The sequence below is a fragment of the Manis javanica genome, chromosome 10, assembly GCF_040802235.1.
Source record: "Manis javanica isolate MJ-LG chromosome 10, MJ_LKY, whole genome shotgun sequence".
NCBI lineage: Eukaryota > Metazoa > Chordata > Mammalia > Pholidota > Manidae > Manis > Manis javanica.
In genome coordinates, this window is record NC_133165.1 from 96412001 (window position 1) to 96427891 (window position 15891).

The 15891-nt window shown below is 34.2% G+C and overlaps 1 protein-coding gene across 6 annotated transcripts in view; it reads right to left on the minus strand.

Moving 5' to 3' along the window:
• Positions 1 to 15891, minus strand: part of CDK17 (cyclin dependent kinase 17) — a 120250-nt gene that overhangs the window by 41217 nt on the left and 63142 nt on the right. For all 6 annotated transcript variants that reach the window (XR_012121529.1, XM_073213661.1, XM_073213658.1 and 3 more), the window contains 4 exons: positions 2530 to 2586; positions 1366 to 1480; positions 562 to 656; positions 268 to 330 (listed from right to left, as the gene is read on the minus strand). Coding sequence is in view for 5 of the 6 variants with exons in the window: in XM_073213661.1 (XP_073069762.1) it covers positions 268 to 330; positions 562 to 656; positions 1366 to 1480; positions 2530 to 2586 (330 nt within the window). In the remaining variant the exon portion in view is untranslated. The remainder of the gene's footprint in view (positions 1 to 267; positions 331 to 561; positions 657 to 1365; positions 1481 to 2529; positions 2587 to 15891) is intronic.

The following is a 15891-nucleotide window of genomic DNA, read 5'->3' on the forward strand; positions in this document are numbered from 1 at the left end:
AAACAAAATATCAAAGTATTTTTTAAGACTTATAATGCAGCAGCTCTACATAAAGGTCTGATCCTCAGAAACGCAATAATGTAGTAAACAGAACTTCTGAGTAAGTATGTTCAGAGGACAACAGCCTATTTAAAATGCCAAATAAAAAATTCTAAGGCAGAATTAGTTAATATGAGGCTGGTATATTTCATTATGTAATGTAGTGCACCTATGCTTAGTGTTTGCCTCTGCTTTAAACAAAATTTAAAATGCCACACTAAAAGATACCTTAACATTGTGCATACTCATGATGTTTCCACAGTCATCCATGTACTGTTTTAAGTCCTTATCCTGAAAAAAATACAGCAATTTACTACGTGATACATACTTCTCAGAAGGCATGGCTAATTTACTTAATAGCATTTAATTTTTAAAAGTAAGTTGCTTTTTGAAGAAAGATATTGAATGCACTACACATAATTTAGTAAAACACCAGTAACTAAACAAAAATGTCCCTGTTAAAAAATCCAAGTTGCTATGTTTCATTACGGCAAAAATACTGAATTTTTATTAAATGCTTACCAGATATTCAAAGACCAGAGTCAAAGATTTATCTGTGTGAACAATGTCATGTAATGTTACTATATTTGCATGTTTTAGATCCTTTAATAGTGAAACTGCAAAACAGAAAACAAAGGCAATTATTTAAGTCTGTGGTAGACAGTCTTTATAGAAACTGGAAAGTTTAATATGAACTGAGTCTAAGAGTCTCTTAAGTTTAAAACAATAACTCACCAGGGGATTTTGTAGTAGAAATTTAATAGAATTGATTTTTTTCTTTTTTTAGAAAAACTTAAAATTGTCCCCAATATTACAATGATGCTCTCCATCACATCTTGTTTTTTTTCTCAAATGTTAACTTATTAAGACTTCTAAGATTAATTCAGATATAAAATGCAAGGTACCTTCTTTCCTTCCAAATTGCTAGCCCGTTACCTCAAACCATTTCTGGATAATCTATCGTGTTAAAAAAATTGTATCATGATATAAATATATTTACATTCTGTATATAATAATTTATAGTCAGCTTTTCCCCCACATAACATTTCCCAATGTCAAATATTTGTTCATGACAATGATTTTTAATGACTTCACAGTATTTCATTGTAAGCTATACAATAGTATAGTTAACTAATTCCTCTCTGTTGAATATGTCAATTTCAGCTTAGATATTAGCTTTTTGAAGGTCTAAATATATCTTTCTTCATCTTTTATTTCTATATCTGAGTTCTTTTAACTGAAGAAAAACCAACTCTTATAACACAGCTTAAAAATGTTCTGTAGAAATTCTGTAATACATTTTCCTCACACAAGATCAAACTATACCTTCTCTTATAGCTGTGCAGGGCGCACCTTCTTCATGTTCCAACCGTATCTCCTTTAATGCCACCAAATTCTCTGTCAATTTACTCCTTCCTTTATATACTGTTGCATATGTACCCTATAAAATACATTTTTGAAAGACACACCAAAAGTCTCATGAGAGTCTATTGGATAACATCTATAAATAAAGAGCCCTGACTAAATTTCTGATTTTTAAGCTATGTTAAATTCCATCATGCAAGGAAACTCCACTTAGTCTTGGTTTTCTCATAGCTGAGAGAACTTTCAGTTTCATATGCACAGCTTCCATACTCTCATAATCCTATTTGAGAGGGCCTCAAAAGTATGAAAGCATAGGGAGAATATTAGACTTACTTTTTGTGCATCGTATCAGATTGGTAATTGGAACAATTGCTTAAGAATTAAAGATATTTTACCTGCAATGGTATGTGGAGATTAAAGAAACTAATTGAGCATATTAACTGAAAACTGAAACTATAACTAACACATTGTTAAATTAGAAAAAATTTACCTGTTCTCAGACTTACCAGAATTTTTATATATTAACTCTCCTCTAAAAAAACAAATATATTCTTCAGGAGATTGCTATCATTACCAAGAAAGCCCTTAAACTCCCTTAAGTCTTCCCTTAAAACTCTGTTATTATCTTTGTTCTTTCTTACCTTGGGAAGTAGACCATTTCAAAATTAATCAGCAATAGTACCAAGATCAAGAAAACCAAGGTCTTAGTAGCCTAGAATTTCCTTAATCTTCAATGACAGATGTCTTTATCTTTAAAGACAGTATTTTGATATTTCATAGGTTTGAACACATACAGCTTCCCACATGACAGCACAGACAGCAGATTGCCAGGAGGCTAACTAACAAATAGATGCTTATTTTGTTACCAAAAAAGCACAGTATTTTGTGCTTCAATAAAAGATTACAAAACTATTTTAAAAAGTCATTTCTTTTCAAACTGGTAGCATAATTTGAAAATAGGAGGGTTTTTGCATTCTAACATTCTGCTGTTTTTTCAGAACAAGATACAATCTTTCAGACAATAGTGCTCACATTTTTTTTTCCAGGTTGGCAAAAATTGTAAATTAGTAGAGTTGAGATGATGAACAAGAAAAAAAGTCTTACATTTTTTAAATACTTACTTACCTCTCCAAGCTTTTCTAATTTGATGTAGGTTTCCATTTTCCCAAATCCAATTTCTGACTGAAAGCAAACAATTATAAACTTAGTACCCTTAAATTTTTATTCATCTCTTCCTCAATTTCTGAAACTCTCCTGCTCTCAAGTGTCTTGGATTATAAATCTGATTACAATTAAATAGTCGAACATCTTCCAAGTTTTAAAGTATACCCAATGTTGGAACATTCAAAGGTTCAAAAACATCAAAGTTCACAATTGAACTTGTCAATCCAACTTTTAAATAGATCAGTTAACATTCAGCTATAAAAAGTTTTGTTTTAAGACCCACATTTTAAGGTACTAAATAATTTTATAAAGATAACTACATGATTTTTGTTTTAACAAAACTGAAAAATAATTTTCCTATGTATTTTCCTTCACCAAAGTTTGTGTTCCCTAGGAAGGCCTACAAACAACAAAATACTACTTGTTTCAGGTAGTTTTCCACTTGATTGCTATTTTCCAATCAAAGTAGAATGAAAAAGACATCTGCAAGTTGCACCCTATTATATGGGTCAGGAAATGGCTGAAGAAGTAGCAATATAAGTCTAAATCTGTACCCCACCCAAAAAAGTAGCTTTAAAAGTGAGTTCTCAATACCACTGCTTTTAAACTTTGAGCTTGTTTTGTTTGCCTGTTTTGAATGGAGTTAATAAATGAGGTAAATGGAATGCACCCAAATGAATAATGGAAATTGAATATATTAAAACTAAGAATAAAAAAACAACAAAAAAATCTTTACACAAAAGATTTAGGATGAAAGAAAAATATATAGAAATAGGAACTTAGGGATTAAGAGAGCAGAAATAGAAAAAAAATTAATGAACAGAAAAGGAAAATAAGATTTTTCTTTAAATTGCTTAAAATATTAAAATAATCTAAAGATTCTCTTCTCATTTAAGAGTGGTGCTAATGCCTTTAAATAAAGAGCTAGTGAAAGAAAATACAGTTGACCCTTGAGCAAAATGGGTTTGAGCTGCACAGATCCACTTTTACCCAGATTTTTTGCATTATGTATATTGGAAAATTTTGGGGGGGATGGGCAACAATTTAGAAAGTTTCTCTAGCTTAGTTTATTGTAAAGATACAGTATATAATACATATAACACAAAATATATGTTAATTGACTGTTTATGCCATCTGTAAACCTTCTAGTCAATAGTATGCTATTAGTAATTAAGTTTTTGGGGATTCAAGTTATAATGCAGACTTTTGGCTGCATAGGGGGAAGGGCCCCCAATCCCTGTGTTGTTCAAGGTACAACTGTAAGGTTCTTTTATGGGTAACCTCAACTCTCAAAGGTGTATAAATAATGCTGGATCATTAAATACTATGTTTTAGTCAAATTACAGAGCCTCAAATATGCATTTTTTTTCTGGAGGTGCTGAATGAAATAAAAATGATACTTGATGATTCGACTTAACATCATTTACCACTTTGAATAACAGGATAAACTGCCCAAAGTTGAATGGCCAGAAGGCCCCTCAAAGGAATTGTTTATATTCTTTTGTTACAATGATATATATATGATGTTAAAAGTTTCACTACACTAATAAAAACTTTGTCAGAGTTGATATTATTGAATGACTGAAAATTTTTTTCTTTTTGCCCTCTTTAAGAATTTTTTATATATATATATATATTCTTTAAATTTGAAAATAAGGTTTTGGAATCATCAAACACCATCCGCCCATGTATTATCTTATATATAATTCAGAGATATTAAGTCTTTGCTTTTTAATATCAACAACTGTGCATTATAATAAAGCAAAACTACAATAGACACTTTCCAAATACAAATGGAGCTTTTAACTTTTCTATGGAAAATGTGGCAAACAGCCCATTATCTGGTACATGAGAGCCTGAATCTGAATAATCTTTTACTTTGTGTGTGTGTTTCTTAATGGTCCATTAACAAATGATCTTAAATAACTTACTTCAAAAAAAGACAAATTGCCAAGTTCACATAAACTATGATAGAATGTGTTTTTCTTACACCTATCTCTGGAATTCAGGTGCTTAAATTCACAAATATAGAACTATAACACTTTTGCCATGAATTTTAAGCCTTGTGGCACATCTTTTACAAAGGAAAAAGAACTTTATGGAGAATAAATGGAAGACACGATGAAAGAAATGAATGTCCCTGAAAAATTAATTTAAAAAAAACATGTGTAACAAATAGAGAAGCATGTAGAAAATACGACTATAAGCTAGGAACTTTTTCTTTCTTAGGATCTGAGAAGTTCTCTTATTCTTTTGTCTTAAGTGAATACTAGCCCTTAGAACATCAAATACACTTAGGTTCAATGGTAGCTATGACAAAAATACTGAGGTTTGCTTTAAAAAGTAAGTGTATTACAAATTCAAGATTTTAAGACAAAAATGTTATAGAGATTACTGTATCACATAAAGTGTATAAGGAATCAACTGTAAGGGATGCATCAAAAATCAACATTAATAGAGTTACTCTTTAGAGAATGAAATTTAGTGAGATCATTCAAATATGCTGAAAGTCTGCTTTTTAAAAAGAAGGTAAATACTGTATTATAATTATGAAGTCAAATTTAAATTTGAATACTCAATTTACAAAACAAACAGCATTACTTTATTTCACCCATGTAGGCAGCCAGAAAATTCAGACAAAAGACACAGTTACACCAAAGAACTGTCTGTCTAAACCTAATTCAAAGAGCAAAATATATCCACTTCACTGCCCATTTCAATACTTCCAACCTTAAGGATTTAATTACATCCAAATATTATTGAATCTTTAAATGGAATTTTTAGAAAATTATGCTTTCATTTTTATCTGCTGAACATGACAAGATTAACAATAGATATAATGACTAGCTTGTTGACATGCTCTCCTACAGAAATTATTCAGAGGACAGAGGACAAAGCTCATTTATTCAACATTTACCAAGCACAATGCTAAGTACTGGGGATATAATGAAGAAGACAGATATGATTCCTACTTTTATGAGTTCACAATCTAGACTGAGTTCCATCTTAGATTATTTAAAATATTTTAAAAGTTTCATAGAAACATAAATGACAGCTAACAGAATGGAACAATAAGCTTTATATATATATAGTATGTTTTAATATATAAAAACCTCCATAATTCTGCTTTCCAAACAAATGATGATAATGTTTTCTAAAACTTCATTGCTCTAAGAAAGCAAGCAATACTTGGCTTTTTTGGCAACCCCGAGCAAATTCCTGTTCAGATGGCTCCTACCATATAAGCACATGAAAACTAAAAGAAAAAAATTCAAAATAAATTTTAATTTACAGTATCCTCTCTATAACTCAGTGTAGCTTGTAAGTGGTATTGTTATAAGAGATTTCTGGATTACTTTGGTTCTAGCAACATAATCACTGTATCACAGTTGTGAGGATGTATTAATATGCTAGCAATGCAGTTCTAAGTGAGCTTCAAAACATATGAAGTACATACAGAAGTTCTACAGATGCCATTCTAAAACTGTATGTGTATAGAAGAAACAGGACAAAGGGATATTTTTTTTCAAATACCCATTTCCCTCCTTGTGAGAATTACTGTTACTGATAGACATGTGTTCTATCTTAGGTATATGGGGGGCAGAGAAGAGACTAGAATCTCTATTCTACTTGGTAATTTGGTCCTAAAAAATTAGTTACCATCATCATGATACTATCTTAATTCTGTACATAATATGCTGAAGGTAAATTGTCATTAGAACTCTGAACTTCACTTCCACACCCCATAACACATTATTATTTCTGAGAGACATCAGGACTTGATGCCCTATTTTCCTACCTATTCTTAGAAATAAGAAAGGACTGCATATGATGTATATGGATTGACAAAGTTATGAATGAGGAATCCAACACTCATTGTTTAGGAAAAAGTAACCAGTTGAATGAGAATTTGGTTATAGGTAGTTTGCACATTTATTATTCAGAAAATAATGGGGTTCTGATTAATGGCTTCTCATTTCTTTATAATGTAGTGGGAAAGATCATCTCCTTTGATTTGAGTGAGAGGGAAAGAGTTAAGCAGAGAAAGACAGTAAGGCAGTCAAGCAATACTAAGGGTCCATTTGAGGTTTATAATCATGAATTTATAGAAGAACCAACCAGCCCTACTGTATACTGTATGTCTTTGGCCACCAGAAACGAATTCTGTGACTTGTGTCTTAACTCCTACTCAAAGAATTTATGTTATTTTTATTACCCTACTCAATATATATTGCTTCTGAATATTTAAAAAGTTTTATGCTTTTAGAAAGACAAGGTTAAAATTTTATATTTTATCTTGAAAAAGTATTTTTTTAGATGAAGAATATATTATTCATGAAAATATGAGCCTAACACATGTGAAGAATATTTTTCTTTTCCCATCTTCTTTCAATCCACTTACTAACCTAACCCTTCCCCTTCATAAATCTAGAGTACTGGAGAACAATTTTCTAACATACTTTAAAAGAAACCATCCATTAGTAAGGTAGATGAAGAACAGACACCAAAACACAGCTGACATGATTAATCTGAAATCTATAAACCATTTCAGATCAAACACAAGGGAGGTGGATAATAATACTTGACCACAACATAAAAACTATAGTCACTTAACATTCATTCATTAGAGGGCACTGTTTTCCTTAATTTCATGTAGAACAAAAAAGATAGCTCCTCAGTATAAGAATTACATAGTGGGGGATTCAAGATGGAGGCGTGAGAGGTAAGACAGAGAACTCCTCCCAAAACCACAAATAATATGAATATATAGTTAATACAACTAATCCTAAAAGACAACAGGAAAGAAGGCTGCACCAGACTTCATATACCTGGAAAACAGAGCAGACCTTAAGAAACAGAGTAACGTACCAAAGCCGTGATCCAGCGAGACCCAAGCCCTTCCCCCACCACAACTCACCAGCAGGAGGAAGAGAAATGGAGTGGGGAGGGGGTGGAAGCCTAAGACGGCTGAATACCCAGCCCTGGAGATCTGCTTTGGGAGCACAAACCAACACTGCATGGTGCTTGGGAGATTAATGGGGTTGGAAAGCTAAGACAGGCGGAATACTTGGAGAGACTGTGATTCCAGCTGTTTGTGGAGGACGGGGATCCACATTTGGCTGCTCTGGGACAAAGGAAAGGCGGGTGGTCTGAGAGGCTTCCTAGCAGCAAGAGGGCTGCTGAGGGGGCAGGGTTTGCACAGAGCTTGCTGCACAGGAGAAGGGATAGGTGGAAAGGTTGTCTGGGCACACTCTGCCCAGCAGGTTGGAAACTTTCAGGAGCTTCAGGCGCTACATCCCCCATCTGGCTACTCAGCTCCGAGACCCCCACTGTAAAACGCAGCCCGCTGCACATTCCTCCTGGCCTGCCTGCACCAGCTCACAAACCAGCAGTCCCTGCTTATGGTAGTTACAGACGCAAAGCATAGAGGCTTACACCTGTGTGCTTGACCCACTGGTTCTGACAGTGGAGACAGGCACTGTAGCCGGGATGAAGGAAACAGCTCCTTTCTCTCCCCAGGTACCAGCGCCACTCCCTGGCAACACCCAACATCACTCCAGGGGCTGAGCAGCTCCAGAGACTAGAGCTTCTGGGCACTAGAGGGAGCCAACAGACAAATACGAAATGTCAAAAGAACCTGGTTTAACCCCAAATCTCAGAAACACCAGGAAAAGGGCCAAATGAAACTGAACTCACCCATCTTCCTGAAAAAGAATTCAAAATAAATATCACAAGCATGCTCATGGAGGTACAGAAAAATATTCAAGAACTCAGAGATGAATTTAGGATGGAGATTCAATCATTACGAAACTCCATATCTGAAATGAAACATAGAATGGAGAGATTTAAACGCAGATTAGAGTAGTAGAAGAGATAGCAAATGGAATAGAAATCAGAAAAGAGGAATACAAAGAAGCTGAGGCACAGACAGAAAAAAGAATCTCTAAGAATGAAAGAATATTGAGAGAACTGTGTGATCAATGCAAATGGAACAACATTTGCATTGTAGGGGTACCAGAAGAAGAAAAGAGAGGAAAAAGGATAGAAAGTGTCCTTGAGGAGGTAATTGCTGAAAACTTCCACAATCTGGGGAAGGAGATAGTCTCTCAGGCTACGGAGGTGCACAGATCTCCCAAAACAAGGGACCCAAGGAAGACAACACCAAGACATACAATAATTACAATGTCAAACATTAAGGATAAGGACAGACTTTTAAAAGCACCTAGAGAGAGAAAAAAATCACATACAAAGGAAAACCCGTAAGGTTATCATCAGACATCTCAACAGAGAAACCTTACAGGCCAGAAGGGAGTGGCATGATATATTTAATGCAATGAAGCAGAAGGGCCTCGAACCAAGAATACATTATCCGGCAAGGTTATCATTTAAATTTGAAGGAGGGATTAAACAATTTTCAGATAAGCAAAAGCTGAGAGTATTTACCTTCCACAAACCACTTCTACAGTGCATTTTGGATGGACTGCTATAGATGAAAGTATTCCTAAGGCTAAATAGATGTCACCAGGTGAAATAAAACCATAGCAAAGAAATTAGAACAATTAATTGTTAAGCACATTCAAAATCAAATCAACTTCCCCCAAAGTCAATCAACAGATAGACGAAGAATACAGAATATGATACCTAATATACAAAGAACGGAGGAGGAAGAAAAAGGAGGACAAAAAAAGAACATTTAGGTTGTGTTTATAACAGCATACTAAGTGAGTTAAAACAGACTGTTAGATATTAAGGGAATTACCCTTGAACCTTTGGTAACCACGAATCTAAAGCCTATAATAGCAATAAATACATACCTATCAATAATCACCCTAAATGTAAATGGTCTGACTGAAAGTAAAGGGACAGAAAAAGATATTTCATGCAACTAATAGGGAGAAAAAAGCAGGAGTTGCACTACTTATATCAGACAAAATAGACTTGAACACAAAGAAAGTACCAAAAGACAAAGAAAGAGATTACATAATGATAAAGGGGTCAGTCCAACAAGAGGATGTAACCATTATAAATATCTATGCACCCAACACAGGATCACCTACATATGTAAAACAAATACTAACAGAATTAAAGGGGGAAATAGAATGCAATGCATTCATTTTAGGAGACTTCAACACAACACTCACTCCAAAGGACAGATCAACCAGACAGAAAATAAGTAAAGAGACAGAGGCACAGAACAACGTATTGGAACAGATGGACCTAATGGACAGCTACAGAACACTCCATCCAAAAGCAACATGACACACATTCTTCTCAAGTGCACATGGAACATCTTCCATAGATCATATACTAGGCCACAAAAAGAGCCTCAGTAAATTTAAAAAGATTGAAATTGTACCAACCAGCTTCTCAGATCACAAAGGTGTGAAACTAGAAATAAATTACACAAAGAAAATCAAAACCCCACAAACACATGGAAGCTTAATAACATGCTCCTAAGTAATCAATGGATCAATGACCAAATAAAAAGAGATCAAGCAAAATACGGATACAAATGACAACAATAATTCAACACCACAAAAATCTGTGGGACACAGCGAAGGCCATGCTAAGAGGGAAGTATATTGCAATACAGGCCTACTTCAGGAAAGAAGAACAATTCCATATCAACAGTCTAAACTCACAATTAATGAAACTAGAAAAGGAAGAACAAATGAGGCCTAAAGTTAGTAGAAAGGGGGGCATACTAAAGATTGCAGCAGAAATAAATAAAATTGAGAAGAGTAAAACAAGAGAAAGAATCAATGAAAGCAGGAGCTGGTTCTTCAAGAAAATACACAAAATAGATAAACCCCTAGCCAGACTTATCAAGAAAAAAAGAGTCTACACACATAAACAGAATCAGAAATGAGAAAGGAAAAATAACTAAGGAGAACACAGAAATACAAAGAATTATGAGAGAATACTATGAAAAATTATATGCTAACAAACTGGATAACATAGAAGAAATGGAAAACTTTGTAGAAAAATACAACCTTCCAAAGCTGACCCAGGAAGAAACAGAAAATCTGAATAGACCAATAACCAGAAAGGAAATTGAATTGGAAATCAAAAAACTACCTAAGAACAAAATTCCTGGGCCAGATGGTTTCACTGCTGAATTTTATCAAACATTTAGTGAAGACCTAATAGCCATCCTCCTTAAATTTTTCCAAAAAGTAGAAGAGGAGGGAATACTCCCACACTCATTCTATGAGGCCAACATCACTCTAATACCAAAACCAGGCAAAGACACCACAAAAAATGAAAATTACAGACCAATATTTCTGATGAACATAGATGCAAAAATAATCAACAAAATATTAGCAAACCAAATTCAAATTCAAAAATACATCAAAAAATCATCCATCATGATCAAGTGGGATTCATCCCAGGGATGCAAGGGTGGTACAACATTCGAAAATCCATCAACATCATCCACCACATCAACAAAAAGGACAAAAACTACATGATCATCTCCATAGATGCTGAAAAAGCATTTGACAAAATTCAACATCAATTCACAATAAAAACTCTCCACAAAATGGGTATAGAGGGCAAGTACCTCAACATAATAAAGGCCATATATGACAAAGCCACAGCCAACATTATACTTATCAACGAGAAGCTGAGAGCTCTTCCTTTAAGACTGGGAACAAGACAAGGATGCCCACTCTCCCCACTTTTATTCAACATAGTACTGGAGGTCCTAGCCATGGCAATCAGACAATACAAAGAAATAAAAGGCATCCAGATTGGCAAGGAAGAAGTTAAACTATCCCTATTTGCAGATGACATGATATTGTACATAACAACCCTAAAGAATCCTCACCATAATTACTAGATCTAATATCTGAATTCAGCAAAGTTGCAGGATACAAAATTAATACACAGAAATGTGTTGCATTCCTATACACTAATGATTAACTAGCAGAAGGAGAAATCAGGAAAATAATTCCATTCACAATTGCATCAAAAAGAATAAAATACCTAGGAATAAACCTAACCAAGGAAGTAAAAGACCTATACCCTGAAAACTACAAGACACTCATAAGAGAAATTAAAGAAGATACCAACAAGTGGAAATACATCCTGTGCTCATGGATAGGAAGAATTAATATTGTCAAAATGGCCATTCTGCCTAAAGCAATCTACAGATTCAACGCAATCACTGTCAAAATACCAACAGCATTCTTCAACAAACTAGAGCAAATAGTTCTAAAATTCATATAGAACCACAAAAGACCCTGAATAGCCAAAGAAATCCTGAGAACAAAGAATAAAGCTGGGGGGATTATGCTCCCTGACTTCAAGCTCTACTATAAAACCACAGTAATCAAGACAATTTGGTACTGACACAAGAACAGACCCATAGACCAATGGAACCGAGAGCCCAGATATAAACCCAACCATATATGGTCAATTAATATATGATAAAGGAGCCATGGAGATACAGTGGGGAAATGACAGCCTCTTCAACAACTGGTGTTGGCAAAACTGGACAGCTACATGCAAGAGAATGAAACCGGATTATTGTCTAACCCCATACACAAAAGTAAACTCAAAATGGATCAAAGACCTGAATGTAAGTCATGAAACCATAAAGCACTTAGAAGAAAACGTAAACAATAATCTCCTGCATATAAACACGAGCAACTTTTTCCTGAATGCATCTCCTCAGGCAAGGGAAACAAAATAAAAAATGAACAAATGGGACTACATCATGCTAAAAAGCTTCTGTACAGCAAAGGACACCACGGTAGAACAAAAAGATCCTACAGTATGGCAGAATATATTTGTAAATGACCTATCAGACAAGGGGTTAACATACAAAATATATAAATAACTCCCACGCCTCAACACCCAAAAAGCAAATAACCAGATTAAAAAATGAACACAGGATATGAACAGACACTTCTCCAAAGAAGAAATTCAGATGGCCAACAGGCACATGAAAAGATGCTCTACATTGTTAATTATTAGGGAAATGCCAATTAAAACCACAACGAGATAATTGCCTCACACCAGTTAGGATGGCTAACATAAAAGAAAGACTAGGAACAACAAATGCTGGCAAGGATGTGGAGAAAGGGGTACCCTTCTATACTGCCATTGGGAATGTAAACTAGTTCAACCATTGTGGAAAGCAGTATGGAGGTTCCTCAAAAAACTAAAAACAGAAATACCATTTGACCCAGAATTCCACTCTTAGGAATTTACCCTAAGAATGCAGGAGCCCAGTTTCAAAAAGACATATGCAGCCCTATATTTATAGCAGCACTATTTACAATAGCCAAGAAATGGAAGCAATCTAAGTGTTTGTCCATCAGTAGATAAATGGATAAAGATGTGGAACATATACACAATGGAACATTATTCAGCTATAAGAAGAAAAAAATCCTACCATTTGCAACAACATGGATGGAGCTAGAGAGTATTATGCTCAGTGAAATAAGCCAGGCAGAGAAAGACAAGTACCAAATAATTTCACTCATCTGTGGAGCATAAGAACAAAGCAAAAACTGAGGGAACAAAACAGCAGCAGACTCACAGACCCCAAGAAAGGTAACTAACAGTTACCAAAGGGAAAGGGACTGAGGAGGGTGGGTGGGAAAGGAGGGAGAAGGGGAATAAGGGGCATTATATTTAGCACACATAACGAAGGGGGGGCATGGGGAAGGCAGTATAGCACAGAGAAGACAAGTAGTAACTCTGTAGCAGCTTACTGTGCTGATGGACAGTGACTGTAATGGGGTATGTGGTGGGGACTTGATAATGGGGAGAATCTAGTAATCATAATGTTGCCTATGTGATTTTATATTAATGATACCAAAAGAAAGAATTTTAAGTTAACAAATTGCTTTTTTACAGCATTGAATGAGTTTTGTCCCCTGTTTTGTCACTCAATTTTTCTTATGAAAATGTCAGATATCATTCAGACTGCTTGTTCCTTTGTGTGAAGTTTCTTTTCCTTTGGCTATCTTTAAACTGTGTTAATCTTTTTTATTAAACTGTTTTATAATTTAAAAAAAAAAAGAATTAGATAGTGATTAAATCATAACTTTAGTCCCAATCTGAACATTTAATAGCTCCAAAACTTGCCATAAGTAGGAATCTTTGATAAAAATTGGTAGCCAAAGAACACTTTAAAAGGACCAGATAATCAAATGACCAAAGTATGTGAATAAATATGTCTTAAACAGTGATGTAAAACTATGATGATCATAAACCTATACCAAAATCAAGTTGGGATTATGCTTGTTTCTTTATTGTATACTGACAAATGTCAAATAACAATGGGTTCTTATATATAGCCTAAAGTAATTTTATTCTTTAGTATATAACCAAAACAGTAGTTTTTATTGAATAAAAAATGTCATGATATATTATGTGAAAAGGAGATAAAACAACTGTTAGAAACCCAGAACTCCTCATCAATTTCTTCTTCTTCAGACACAGAGTTCAACTGGGTACTAGTTCCTGCCATATCTCTATATTGTCTCTAAGATCTGGATTCTTCTTTCCATTTTCACATGACTGCTACATCATTCTTATATTTGAATAAATTCCTAATTCATCTCCCTGCCTCTAGACTTTTTCTCCTACTTCCTCATTATACTTTTCCAGAAGCTACTATTACGGAACATAAAATATGATCATTGCTCAATGTCAGCCTTTGCTTAAATGAATACCTCTGAGTTCCTTCCATTATATGGGATGAAGTCCAGACTCCTTGGCCCAACATTTAAGGCTTTTTACAGTCTGAATCTATATTATCCTTTCAAGCCCTATTCTTCAATATTATTCCATATTTACCCTTCATATCAGCTATAATTTCCCCAACATACCTACCTGCATACCTCTGGGTTTTAGTACATGAAGTTTCCTCTGCTTAGAATACCCTTCTACCCATTTTCAAATTGACAAATTACTACCCATTCATCTGAACCAGCCAAGCACCATCTCCTCTGTATGACTATGATGTGTAAACATACTTTACTTGTTGTCTCTTTTGTTGTCCTGTAGTACTTCATATATACATCTACTAAAGGACTACCATCATCCAAGAGATCCTCATATATACAGTCACCTGATTCATGCTAAAGGTGATGTTACAAGAGGGAAAGATTGCTTTCAATAAGCAGTGCTGGATCAACTGCTACGTGCTAGGAAAAAATATTTGCAAGACATACAATTGACAAAGATCCTTTATATAGGAAGTAAAAGAATTCCTATAAATAAATAAGAAAAAGGCAGAAAAACCCAATAGAAAGGCAATAGGCTTGAGTAGTTCATGAACAAGGATATCTAAATGGATAATAAGCTAAAAAAAGGTGTTCAACTTAGTAGGAAAATGCAAAATAAAACCACAATGAGATACTCTACACACTCACCAGAAATGTTAAAATTTTTAAATGAGAGATAATATAAAAAATTGGTAAGGATAACTAGAACTGGTGGTGGGAGTGTAAACTGGTACATGGAAACTCTGTTGGTACTACCTAGGAAAGCTCAACATACGCATACCATCAGATCCAACAATTCCACTCCTAGGTATGTACCCAACAGAGATGCTTACATATGTTAACCAAAACACATGTACAGGAATGGTGACAGAAGCACTACTTGGTAACAGCCAAAAACTAAAAACAACCAATTATAAATGTCCACCAACAGGAGACTGGGTAAAGTACAGTATATTCACACAATGGAATACCATGCAACCAAAAACAAAGGAACTATAATACACACAACAACCTAGGTGAAACACAAGCATAACACAGAGTAAAAGAAGCCTACCACAAAAGAATATGTATTGTGGAATACATATGTACACATATATAAACTTGTAGAAATACACATTTTTATTATATAAATATGTATAAAATGTGCTTTATAATTTATACATTCAATTATGTAAAGTTTAAAAATGTAATAAGAAAAAGAATAGTTAAGAGAATTAAAAAAAGAACATAAAGGGATTTTTTGAACTGTAGGTATTAGGACATCATAAATAATCAAACAGTGGAAAACATTGGTAAAACTAATCTTCAGCATTAGAAGGCAGGAGTAATGGCTACAGTTGAGGAAGTGGAAGTAGAAAGTGAACAGAGAGGTTGCAGATGGGGATTTCTGGAGTTTGGGGAATTTGATTTTATTGATCTGGGTACTGGTTACACAGATATGTTAACTTTGCAAATAGAATTATGCTTTATGTACTTTTCTATATTTCCAGTATATCATTATATATTTTTATATATAATACATATTCTGTACACCAATAAAATTTTCCAAAAAATAAAATACTTGTATTTTATTTTTACT